General features: G+C 41.5%; 1 protein-coding gene across 4 annotated transcripts in view; it reads left to right on the plus strand.

Moving 5' to 3' along the window:
* ADCY8 (adenylate cyclase 8) overlaps nucleotides 1–13,923 on the plus strand; it is a 216,540-nt gene that overhangs the window by 92,456 nt on the left and 110,161 nt on the right. For all 4 annotated transcript variants that reach the window (XM_040979449.1, XM_040979450.1, XM_040979452.1 and 1 more), the window contains exons 3-4: nucleotides 5,073–5,203; nucleotides 10,531–10,642. In XM_040979449.1, the coding sequence (XP_040835383.1) occupies nucleotides 5,073–5,203; nucleotides 10,531–10,642 (243 nt within the window). The remainder of the gene's footprint in view (nucleotides 1–5,072; nucleotides 5,204–10,530; nucleotides 10,643–13,923) is intronic.

Consider the following 13,923-nt stretch of genomic DNA (forward strand, 5'->3'; position numbering starts at 1 on the left):
TCACTGTGCTTGTCATAAATATTCATCCATTCTTCCTTTTATTCACAGAAATGAGGAGAGAAATAGATCTCCTATCCATTGGTTCAGTTTTCGAAATGGCCACAATAGCTAGGTTGAAGCCAGGGCCAGGAACTCCAACCAGTTATCACAAGTGTATAGCAGAAACCCAAGTACTTGAACCATCATCTGTTGCCTGTATCATTGGATCAAGACAAATGAATATTGGATTTTCCACTGTAAAGCTATTGGCACTCCAGTCAGCATTCCAATAGGGATTCTAACATCTCAAACACTGGCTTAACTCACTGCACCACAGCACTGGACACAGTCGTACTTACTTCAGACCAGTGTCTCCTATGGAGATCTTTCCTATGGGATCTGTTGGCTCCTTTGTTACACATTTATTGCAGCCTGTTGACTGTGTTATGCTAAGCCTGAGACATAGAAAACATTAACTCCGAGAGCTCAGGGTTTATCATTTTACACAGAGACAAGTATCAAGTGATATAACACACATCACAAGAAAGACCTGTGTATAGTAACAGGATGACAGAGAATGAATAACTGCCTCCCTGAGAAAAGGAGAGCTACCCCAGAATTTGAAGATGAGCAGAAGCCCATGGAGAGCTAACCAGGGAGAAAGGAAAGGAGAAAATGATTCTTAAGGTAGGAAGAACAGTAGCAACACCACCAGGACGTGTGATTAGTCCAACACTAAGAATACACCATAATTAGCTCCAAGTTCACAAGGATGGACAAGGATGTCCATCCACGTAGATTCTAAAATGTGTGCAAGCAACCAAGGGTTTGCCCAGCAGAGCCACACCGTTCATCCAAAGACACAACTGCGCAGTTCCATAAAAACTTTACTTCTGATCAGCTGCACTAACAACTTGCTTCTGTGGCATTTCCTCACACTGGGAGGTCCATGCAGGAACCACTTGTCCAGAGGCAGCTGAGCTCATTTAAAACGATCCATCACACAGTAACCCTTACACTCATAAAATCCCTAGTGCCTCCTTTGAAATGTCTTTAGTCTTCAGAATATATGGTAGCAAAGTTCCCAGGTTCATTTTTGTATGTATTCATGAATTTTCATTAGCTGTATGGTTCTGTACAATTTTGATTTGTTTGTAATACAATCAATTGAGTTATCTGTAAGCATCACACAATCCTTTGACTTCAGTGCTTATTGAATGTTGCACTGCTGAGAATTAGGTCTTGAGGGATGTTTTCAGGAGAAGTCTCTGAGAAGGTCGGAGGAAGTATCCCAGTAGCCCTAGAGCCTGAAAAACCAGACACAATCCTTTGCTGCGTGAGCTTAGGAAGTTACTTTGCCTCTCTAAACCGTAATTTTCTTACTTGTGAATTCATAATTAGGTACCCCCATTGTAATGTTATTGTGCACACCACATGAGATTATGTGTGAAACTCCCTAACTCAGCACCTGGCCTCTGATGAGTTCTCTGATAACCCCATAAGCAACAGCTAGTGTCCATGCACCTCCTTTCATGCGATCCTGCAACCTTCTAAAGCTCAACCTGTAAAGCTCCCTCAAGAGTCCTGCCTGGGGCCAGTGCTGTGGAATAGCAAGCTAGTGTTCTACCCGGTGGCACCATCTTCCCATATGGGTGGCAGTCGTGTCCTCAACTGCTCCACTTCTCTACTTACGGCCTGGGAAAGCAGCAGAGGTTGGCTCAGAGAATCCTTAGAACCTTGCACCCATATGCCCAGAGGAAGCTCCCAGCTACAGCTTCCAATCAGCTCATCTCTGACCACGACAGCCATCTGTGGGATGAAACAGTGAATGTAAGACATCTGTGTCTCTCTAAAATCTCTTTCACATAATAATAAATGAATATATTTTTAAAGTGGGGGGAGTCACATTTGTCTTAGTCACTCTGTATCCCCTATACCTGGAAAGTTATGGTATTTGGGATAGTATCAATAAATATTTGCTAATTGAATGAATAAAATAAACATTATAATTCATGAAAAAACATGTTTAAACTTACTGAGTATCCAGGGATCCTTATTAAGAACTTCCACCTTCCATAGTGAATTTGCTCTTGCATATTTTTCATTCATATCACAAGGATATCCCAGCAGCTGTCTTGCTTTATACTTCCATTCTAAATAAATCTTTGAATCAAGCAAGGGATGATTAAAATATGTTATGAGGAAGTGGCATTGGGAGAACTGATTTTGGAGTCAGGAGACTGCTTATGGTCTAGGTGATCATGGTGTTAGGTAATCCATTTTCTAAAAGCATGGTGTGATTCTTTTATTATTACTCTGCAAATGCATTCCTGGTAACATTATACTGAAGGCCAAGTGTACTAATGTGCCTTAGGACATTACAGAGTTTATCAAGTAGTTCTCATTCTATGTCTCACTATCTCAGACATAATGGGTGATTTTAAGAACTCCACCAGCCGCACCACTGCCCCCAACAGAGTCTAATTTGTAATTCTAGGAAGGGAAAGGGCAACTGAACTTTAATGAAGGACCAGACATCATAAAATATGCTGTCAGAGTCCAGGGGGTTGCTTTATAAACATACCTCTGAACTTAAACTTCAGGGAGAGACATCTCAATAGTGCATGGGAAAGAATGCTTTGTCATGTTGTTCCCCTCACTGGATCTTATGTTCTTTATCACCACTTTTTTTAGTCTCTGTATTTTTGTATTCCTAATGGAAATTCTTCTCTCTGTGTCGTTTTTTTCCCTTAGATGTCACTCCAGTACACCACTTACAAAAACACAATTCACAATTAAACATTTTCAAACACACACAGGGACCTAGGAAGTGGGTGAGCCTTGTACTCCGTTAGCAGACCAAACTGCTGCAGATGGCATTTTAGTCAAACAACCCCCACCAGTGGCAGAGCACTGGTGCCCACAGAGCCATGAATGGCACCTTCCTCCATCCACAGGCCATTGTGTGAATAAGAGCAGAAGTACACAGGAAGTTAACAACTGGCACTTATGAACAAGAGGACACAGTGTAGGGTTGTTTGTCGAAAGTGAACCACTCTGCCCAATGACAAGACAGCTTTCAAGAGATGCTTAGCAGCCACTTCATTTAATAAAGCTGTTGGCATGAGAGCTAGGATTAAGTAGAGGCAGGGGAGGGAGGAGAGAGTTAATGCCAACTCCCTATTTTATCTCATTGAATTCTCTCAGCAACCTGCAAAGTAGACAGTAGTATTGCTATTTACCAAATTAGGGAGCCAAGGCACAGAGAGGTGACAATGTGCACTTCTAGTAAGGTAAGTGATGGCAGTGGGATTCCAACTCCCCAACCAGGAATCCTAGCAAGAAATAGCAAAGTTCAAGAGTGTAATCAGCATTGTCACCTTTCTCCATCCACAGGCCATTGTGTGAATAAGACCAGAAGTACATGGTTACAGTTCAGCTCTTCAGAACTCAGTCTGTCAATTAAATTTTAAGAAGTGTTTCTATGTAACTATTTCCCAGGTGAGAAACACGTGAGAGATTGGCTGATGACAATATTGAAGATCCATAAATAGGTACAAAGAGCTGAAAGGTAATGGTTGGAATGCACCTGTTATAAGCTCATCTTAACTTTACATCAACGCCCCCCAAAAGGATCCAGATCTTACCCTTGTTTCTGCAACCTAGGGACATTGTAGGATTTAATTTGTGTTGCTAACTAGCCAATCATTTTTGCTTTAATCTCCAGCAAATAAAGCCATTCTGTAAGTTATAATGTGTCCTTCCACAAGTTCCTTCATCTTTGATACAGAGTTAGGGTCTCATAAACCGTGTTTCTCCCCTATGTCACCTTTTGCTATAAATGTAGCATGCTCTTATCAACCACAAGTAAAACCTAGCCATCGCAGTGGCCACACTCTGTTTCTCTATCTTCCCAATTGGTTGCCAGTCGATTCTCCAGTGCCACCCTGTACCCTGGAGCTCTGCAGGGATTTCTCCAGATGCCTTCTCTTCTGCTTCTACCCTTGGCCCCTTCCTATGGTTCATTCTCACAGAGTGATCCTTAACAATGAAAATCAGCTTATGGTGCTTTTCGGTTAAGTATCATTCAGTGACTTCCAGTTGTAGTGGAAGTGAAGTGCAAGACATTGTATGCTAACCTCAGTTCTCTATCTTCTATCCTTACCTCTAGCTTCTAGCCTCTGTCCTCACCTCCAATCTTGTCACTTGTCACTGCGCCCCTCAATTCCCTCACCCACACCATTGCTCTTGTCTGCTTGAGACCATATGCACTTGCTGTCTCTTGAACTCCTTCCTCATCCTCTTGTCCTAAAAAGCCCTGGGTCATTAAAAATTCTCAGGTCTCAGTGTAAATGGCAATTGCAAACTATAATTATTCTGAATCCTTGGTTTCAATCTGGTTATCAAGTAGTTTGTCATGAGTCGATCTTTATGGCACTTTTCATATTTATCAATATATATCGACACATATATATTCTTCAATAGTGGGATCCAGCTCGCATTGTAACACAACTAGTTACACTGCTGCCTGTGATGCTGGCATCAAACATGAGCATTGGTTTCAGTACCAACTGTTTCATGAAGTTCCCTGTTTATGCACCTAGGAAAGAAGCAGATAATGGTCAAAGCGCTATGTCCCTGGCTCTCATATGGGAGACCCAAGTAGAGTTCAAGTTCCTGGCTTGCTCCTGGCCATTCCAGCCAGTTGAGAAGTCAGCCTGCCAGCAAATGGAAGATCAGAGTGTGTGTGTGTGTGTGTGTGTGTGTGTGTGTGTGAGAGAGAGATTGATTGTGTGTGTGTGTGCGTGTGTGTGTGTGTGAAAGACTGTAATTCTCCCTTTCAAATAATAAATAGTTAAACCAAAAGTAAGAACTACTTCCACCTAATTCTCCATTGTTTAGCCAGTACCTAGCACAGAACCTGGAAAATAAGTATTTAATGAATACTTGTCATATTTATAGAGTGATATGAAATTAGCAATTACTCAAGAAGTTCAACCAAGGGTCCCATAACTTCTAGAACCCTCTACCCACCCCTCTGAGACTTGCTGCTCCTCCTTATGAAACTGTCCCTCTCCACTGTTTCATTCCAGGAGCGTCTCGTGCTGTCTGTCCTTCCCAGGTTTGTTGTCCTGGAGATGATCAATGACATGACCAATGTGGAAGATGAGCACCTGCAGCACCAGTTCCATAGGATCTACATCCATCGCTATGAGAACGTCAGGTGATGCTCCACCTTGTGTTTCTGAGTGGTCTGTGTGTGCTTGCCTGCTTTTATCACAGTGCTGTGACTTCTGGCTGCCTGAATGTCAGTGCTTCCTTCCTTCTGTTGATTAATTCATTACCTAGTGATTGTTGCTCAGAGAATTCTACATTTTCAAATTGAGACCGGAAAAAAAAAAAACAGAACTCAATTATATTTTTCTAGTTTCCTTACCGCCTGGTTCCCTACACTAGGCTTGTTGCCTTTCATCTTTGAATGGAAAAAACAAAATCCAGTTAAACTATGATCAGGAAAAAAATATCTTAAAATGCAATCTGGTGGCCTAAGCTATGATCATATAGACCCCCTCCTTTCAGTTCCCATAAGTATCTACAAAACAATGCACAGAAGGTTTACATCATTTTTCTGTTTGTAAACATTATTGGCCAATCATTCACCCATCCATCCATTCATTCACCATCTCTCCACCCATCTGGATCTGCACATATTCAGCCATCTGTTTATCAGAATGTCTACCCACCCATGCCCTCATTGTACCCAGTGCTATACTGGACAACATGGTGTATACTGAAAATGAAAAGGTGGCCTTTAGAATGAGGAAGACTAGTTTTTGGAATCCTTTCTGTATGTGATCTTTTGCAGTTTACCAACCTGAATATCAAGATCCATTTTTTAATAAAATGAGTATTGTAATAATCATGATATGTAAACTTTGAAAGTGAACATATATACAATACAGAGCATGTATGGTTAGGCATCTAGGATAGCCCTAGCTTCAGACACGCTTTCTGTCTTACAAGAGAAAGATCCAATGCTGGATATTTAAAAGAAATATATTTAAAGGCCATGTGGTAGTCCATAGAGTAAGCAACCAAGTACAGAGAAGCAGGCTGCGTCATGGGCCTTAATGAAAGCAAAGTCATACAGCCAAATGCATAGTCCAGCTTTCAGTGGAGCACGAGGCCAGGAAAGCCACTGCCCTTGTCCTCTGAACAGGCCTTTGCTTGGTTACGAACCCTTGGTTCCTGGCACCACTTGCACCATTGTAATTTGTCATTCAGCCTCCAGAAACTGGATGCAGACGCCTTTGCTCTGCCACACACTCTACTTCCCCTACTCTATTTTCATCCCAAGTTAAAGTGTGAGGCAGACAGACAACTTCAATTGGTTGAGCTGTCACTTTCTAGATTTAAAACAAGTATCTAGTATTTTCAGTTTACACAAAGAATTATGTTTCCCTCCCAACAAATCTAATAGAATGGACATTTCCTGAATGTGGAGCAGTGCCCAACATCGCACATTGCCCATGCACTATAAAAATGACACAGCCACACCCTTAGCCCCTTTCTTCCAACTTCGGTAGGATGAAAGAGCATGCCTTCTCCCTCTTAGTAATCCCTTTAGGTATTCTCCGCCTGGTGTATAGAGATACACCTTGCAGTGTCCAGCAGAGATCCTGAGGCTAACCAACCATGCAGTAGGTGTAGCAGTACAGATCATTGTCAGGTTCTTGTTTAATAAGCAAGAACCCTGATGTGAATAACTTGAGTTTTCAAAGAAATTTCCTGTTACATAGCAGCTCCACTAAACATGCACACCAATCTAGGGACAGATCTCCTAGAAAATAAAAACTAGTTTATACAAATTCTAGAACAACAGACACTCATTCATCATAATCTAGAGTGGGTTTCTATTACAGTTCTATTGGCTGGTTCTCAGGGGAGTAGGGTAGAGAGCAAGGGGATGGGAGTGGATTTAGAAACCTTCCAAGGAGAAGTGATCCTCAACGGATCTCCTAATGGAGATGGAATCAGCCAAAGGAGAAAACCAATACTAGAATCTGGGTGTTAGACTCTTCATGAATCAAGGCAAAGCTGTGTCCATGCAAAGAGCCATAGATGGCTCAGCGCCCCTTCCCTGACTGTAACTCGACTCAGTGGCAAAGGCAGGTCCTCAAAAAACAGTTTGTATTTATTATATAAACCTGTATATATTCATTATATAAATATATACAAAATAACTTTTATGTCAGTCATAAAAGTGCCTGTAACCATGGAGAAAGAGAGAATTTAAAAAATAACAACCTTTAGAAGGAAAACAAAGGGGGAGAAATGAACCAGTCTGCACACCCACACTGACCTACTGGGAGACTTAGCAAGTGTCAGTGCGCCAACAAAAGGAGAACAGCTGAAGCTATTCTGCCCCCTGCAGCCTCACCTGTCCTTTTTCCCAATCATCCACCTGGGTTCTTTAACTGGTGACCCTTTCTCAGACATTCACAACACACTAAATTAGAGCATTGCTTCTTGGCCTAGATGCTTCAGTGTTGTTAGCCATGAGCCCAGTTTCTTGGGGGGAGAAAAATCAACACAGAGACTGGCTGCCACACTGGGCTTCTCTCTGATTGTTCTGAGAGCAACTGTGGCAAGATGCCCAGGTTCTTGGGAGCTCTGGAAAAAATGAACTCAACCAGGGGTTGTGGGGCCATTTCTGCCCACTGCAAGGTTGCAGGATGCTAAAATAAGACCAAAGAGATAGAAGCAGAGGAGGATGCTGCACAGCCTATGTCTGAAAACAAAGCCAGACCAGCTGCTACACCCCCTTCCTCAGCCCCCATAGCAAACCCCGTGCAGCATGAGAGCATTTGAAAAGTCATTTCTAACTGTATTCTCTGTTGCTTTTGATGTTTGCTGTTTACCTTCCTTCCCTAAAAGCTGTCTCCTGACCATTTCCAAGTTACAATGCATCCACAGGTGCTACCAGAAAGGAATGTGGGAAGAGGCACCATTCTTCGCAGGCTTTGTGTGTCCAGAGGTTACTCGGAGCCACAGGGCCAAGTTTTCATTGCAGAACTCTCTGTGAGCACACTCCTAGCAAGCCTTTGGCCATATCATTTAATCTTTGTGCACTTCAATTTCCCAGCTCAAAACCAGTGCTGTTTGAAATGGACAAAACATTTAAACTCTCCAGTTGATTTCAGCTCGAAGTCCCAGAGACCTTCTGCTCATTCAGCTTTTTATTGCAAATGAAAACTATGCTACGGTTTACAAAATCATCTTATGATAGTAGCCTCATGTTATAGATTTAACAACCCTAGGTTTATTGTAATAGAAATGGAAGAACAAAGAGGTTAATTAAATTTCCCAAGATACATGGTAACGAATAGGACTCCACATGATGCTAGTATTCCTGATTATTTTAGTAAATTGTACTAGAGATTTTTAATGACTATGCCTGCAGAACATTAATTATATAAAATGACATATTTAGCCAAATAAAAACCTCATATAACACAATTAGAGTTGAACAGTACTATGTTCATTCAGCATATTCATCTTGGAAGGCAACAAGTTTATGCCAAGAACAAAAATGTCAGATGACCTCGAGGCTAGCACATAGGGGTAGCGGAATGAGAATTGGGGCTCTCATTATCCCCTCCATCTTTTACTCAGCACGTTCTTTTGGTACCAGCATGACTTGAACCAGTATCTTCGCCACCACCTGGGACTCTGGTCAAAGTGAACTCAGATGCAGAGGATCTGGTGAAGGTGCTTGAGATCCTACAGTTCTAAAGACTTCCCAGGAGACACCAGTGACTGCAGCCACACTCTGGGGAAGGGGGGGTTAATCCTGACTATTTCTCCTGATTGGATACATTACAAAACACTTGCAATGACAGTCAGTCAGTCAGTGTACTAAAGAGGAGGAACATAATAATAGCTTTCTTTCTGTTCTTTATCTGAGTAGATGGAATGCAGCCAGGTCGGACTATATTCTTGACTGTTAAATACCATGACAGAGATGTAGCACAGCACAGACCGGTAGGGGTGAACTGGCTGGTTTGGAGAATTCTACATAAAAGAAAAATCTTCATGTATGAGCAAAACGTTGAAGCACAAGTAGGATTCTAATATGTGATGAAAGGTAAGAAAGCCACGTGAAGAAACAAGTATATCATGTACAAAGTAATGAGTGCATCAAGTGAACAGGTAGATACTAAGAGTTTAGGTATATGAGTCTATAAAGCAAGTGGGTTGAATTCCAGATCTAAGGCCTTTCACTGCCTTCTTGCAAAGACGGTGCTTCTTTTTACTACACATGCAATGTAGTTTAGCAATAATGACTTCAGATTCCAGAGCCAGTTTTCTGGCTCAAATCCTACCCCTTCATGACTTTCAGGAAAGTTACTCAGGCTTTAGTTACCTTATCTGTAAACAAACAAACAAACAAAAAAACCCTCTACCAAATAGGCTGGTGTAAGGAGTAAATGAATGAATTCAGGGAGAACTCTTACAATACCAGGTCCATGAGCCTGAGGAAGTTCAAAGTGTTAACTGAACTCATAGAATTCATAAGTCACAAGCTGGGATTAGAACTCAGACCAGTCTCTACTCAAATCCTATGCATGTGCCAATACGTTCAGCCGCACAAAATCGTAAACACAGTGGCAGTGTGGTGATTCTGCCAGAGGCAACTTCATAAACAGTAACCCTGAGTGTATTATTCCCATATGTATGAACCTCCACAAGCTTTTATCATCTTCAGAACAAAACCCCACCACGTGCACCATTTCAACTATTTCACATACTCTCAGTGAAAGTTGGGCAAGTATTCACACTTCTCAGAGCTTTCGTTTGTTTATCTCCATAATGGAAAGAAGTATGCTTGTCCCACAGGGCAATTATTGGATCAACTCAGGCAGTGTCTGGCTTTCATAAGGTTTTTGAAGACCAGCCTCCTCACTTATACCAAACCATGCACATAGAATACAGTGTCACTTAACTTAAACCTTCTGTAAATGTGAGAGTTTGAAGGACTTGCGTATTTTACTGGAGGCCTTCTAGCTTTGTCATTTCTGAGAAACAATTTCCTCAATTTGTCTGCCATCTAGGATAGAATATATGTATGGGACTCAAGATGGTGAACTTTTGTTGTCGCTCCACCCCTGCTTCCCATGTCTGCTCCATGAGCATAGCACGTGCATTGCCTCCTATTCTGAAAATGAAGAGCTAATTTATTAACTTTCATCTTGCTTTTTACAAGAAATCTACCTTTTCACAGTGATACATTGACTTTGGTGCTGTGTGCACCACCTGCACTTCACACTCTTCATTGGAGGAAATGCTTTCTGTTGTCCACCTGTCCTAGATGAATGCTCTCTACTGAGATACCTGCTAGATAGGAGGCATTCCTCTGTCTCTCATGGAATGGAAAGCTAAAACCTCAGACCAAAGACATAGTTTATTTATCTGGATGGTATTGTTATGTCTCCCAGGATGGACTAAAATATTAATGCACTTTCTCCTACCTCTTCCCCTCTTGTTTAGTATTCTTTTTGCAGATGTTAAAGGATTTACCAACCTCTCCACGACCTTGTCCGCTCAGGAGCTCGTCAGGATGCTCAACGAGCTGTTTGCCAGATTTGATCGACTGGCCCATGTGAGTTGAATTTAAGTCCCTCTCAGTCTCCTGCAGGAGTGAGGAAGTGCATGTGGAATTAGGGAAGAAAAGGATTTAAACTACATCACCAATGCTATTACCATGCTGCATCCCATCCACAGGTACAGGACCCTGTCCCTTTCGCACTCTGGAGGCATATTAGTTATTTACAAGTCTTGGGAGTGAGGCTTTTAGATTAATTTTCCCAGCTGAGAGGCAACTGGTTGAGTGGCAATCTTTTTTTAATCTTCTTTCCACTTGCCCATCATTATTTCCTCTTCACGCGGCCAGGTGTCATCCAGCGGCAGCGCTTGGTACCCATACATGCGATGATGGCTACCGCAATTTCATAGCCAACGCCGGCCATCTGGAATGAATTAGCCTGTTGTTAGAACCAGTAATCTTCTGGACCATCCTTCCAACATTGTGACTGACCTAACTTAAGAGCTTTGCTGTTAGCCAACATGACACTACCTTTATTTTTCAGCTGGCTTGATCAGAGATAAGTGAGGAAACAGATCAAAGGAGATGAACATTCACTATCAAATTAGATCTGTGATCCTAAACCACTGAAATTACAAAGGAATAACCTTGTCACACTGCATTTTCCAGTGGGCTTTGAGTTAAAATAGGCACGACTAACTGCCTGTTTGTAAGGTGTATATGTTACTGCCAACTTCTCAGGACTGTAGTGGGAATTCAGTAAGATATCACAACGAATGGAAGTTATTTTATAGTATCCAAATTTCCTGTTTTATGTCTGCCTATGTCTGCCTTGCTTGAAGGAAAATCCGTTTAGATATTGCAGCTGAGCACCTACTAGATGTTGTACATGGTGGTGCATGTTGAGAATATGAGAATAATTTTTTAAAAGCCACCCCTAATAATTTACTAGAGTCAAGTCTGGTCAGGCATACACAAACAGATAATGAAAACATGATGCATTTGTCACATGCTATTGCAAGGTTAGCCCAAGAATGTCTTAAGTTCTATGTCTAAAGAGTACAAACAACACATAATCGTTGGAGATAAAACTTTCTGAAGAACATGGCTGATATAACGACTTTGTCTAGATTATGGTGATTGCATGACTGTACACATTTGTCAAACTTGTGAATTTTATTGTAAAATATTTAAATCTTAATTATCCACAAATCTGAAATCGATACTTTATGTGGAGGGGAGAACAAAATTACAAATGTTTTCTTTACCTGAAGAAAGCAAAAGTGGATGCTACAAACAAATACAAATGATAGGAAATGACCATGAGTCTAGAAACATAGGTACCTGCAAAATACCTGGAAAATAAATTGTGTGCACTGGGCAACTATGAATAAGGACATTGACATGGACAGAGAAAAAGGTAGAAACTAAGGTTTCCTCCTAATAAGCAGGTTGGACTTATCTAGAGGATTGGAAATTTGGGGAAAAATAGTTATACTGGTTCTTTCTGGTTTTGGTGGTTGCTGTCATGTACACACAGTTTTGTCATTTCCTGTTATTGCAAGTATTTTAGTTCAGACATGTTAAGATGAACAAAACCTTCCCTCCATTAAGAACTGACAAATGTGATTAAGGTCAACTTCAGTCCAAGTAGTCTTCACCTGTCCCAAGGAATACACAACATTTATTGAGTCCTGACTGTGTGCCAGTCACCACAAAAGGCTAACAGGTGTTTACATCATGAAGTTCATAGCCTGGCAAGGCAAAAAGAAAATTCCATGCTCATTGCAGCAGAGTGGTGTAGGTGGTGATAAACCCACAGTGACACACTGATGTTTGAAGAAGGAGCCATCAACGCTTGGGTGTGGGGGTGACCTGGCAGCACCCCGAGAAGAAGCTACATGTGGTCTGGGTTTGAGGGAGAGCAGGAGGCTTCCTGGCATCGGATTAGAAAAAGACACATGCCTTTTAGGCTGAGTCATGACGCAGAAGCAGGGGAATGTGAGAGCCCACTGCTTGTTTGGGGAGCTGCAAGAAGTTCAAAATTGCTGGAGCGTAAAGGGCATGAGAGACTCCAGTGAGAAATTAGCCTGAAGGGGAAAGAAAAAAAAAAAAAGAAATCCTGGAGGGCATGGTGCAGAATCTTAAGAAACAGGGACTTTGTTCTGCAGCCTTAGCTTTTCCCCTTGGTCATGGTGTACACAGGGAGGGAGGTGAGGGTGACGGAAGTGGAGGTATGCAGTCAGGTATCAGTGGTTGCAAGCATCGTTATTATCGCTTAAGGTCTGAATTTTAAAGATTTTAAAGAAAAAGTCAAATTAAACAGGGATGTGTGACAAACTAGCTTAGTGTGTATAAATTTTGATAAGAATATTAAACATTCATAATCTACCAGATGGATGTGATGCATGGTGCCAAATGCTTTCCCCACAAATTAATCCATTTAGATCTCATAAAAAAGCACTCAGAAAAGTTCTTGATTGCCCCCATTTTACAGAATGAGTGACTGAAGCTCCAAAACACAAAATCACCCACATAGAACCATCAACAAAGATTGGGTGCTTCATCTTAATCCTTAGGCCACAGTTCAGACATTTATAAAATTGAGGGTGAGACATCAGAGAGGTGTTACTGCTCATATAGAACAGGTTGAAGGGTGATGTTAAACAATGGCCTTGACTTGAATGTGGCTTGAGCAAATCATCTTTCTGAGTCTCTATTTCCTGAAAGAATTGAAATAAAGGCTAAGTTATACAATACGTTTTAAGTGTCACGGTATAGGAGAAACCCCAAAATGGGTAGTCAGCATGCATTCACCCTTAGTAATTGCCAGTCTTTCCCGTCCACAGACCCTCCAGTACCTTCTACTGTACTGGAACACCCTTGGAAAAGCTTGAAAACTCTGTCGGTGAAAGCGATGATTGTAATGAGAAAGCCTACCCAGCTGATTCTGCCCCAACTTTAGGCAAGTCACTCAACCAGCTAGGAGACAGGTGTAAAATGGTATTTAGGTATGAAATAGATCGAATATTCATTTATTGTGGTGGCTTTTAGCACTAAAAGCCTGTGGTTCCAGAATCCTCTCTAGTTGTCTTGCCTTGATACATGGTTGTATATTTTTATTCTACTGAAGATCAGAAAGAATCCAGCTCACATGCAAATGGTGTACACTGCACTCCTTTATTCACTGCATTACTAAAATATGGAGATAACTTCTAAGTCTTCTATTAAATTCCTCTTAGTTTGAGTGAACCTTTCAGTGCCCTTGTGGATCATTTTGCTCTGTGTAGGGCGTTCTGACCCGTAACACTAGGACTTCCAGTCTTTGATCTTTCAAA

This window comes from Ochotona curzoniae, unplaced genomic scaffold (assembly GCF_017591425.1).
Source record: "Ochotona curzoniae isolate NIBS_2020 unplaced genomic scaffold, NIBS_Ocur_1.0 contig_3190, whole genome shotgun sequence".
NCBI classification, from domain to species: domain Eukaryota; kingdom Metazoa; phylum Chordata; class Mammalia; order Lagomorpha; family Ochotonidae; genus Ochotona; species Ochotona curzoniae.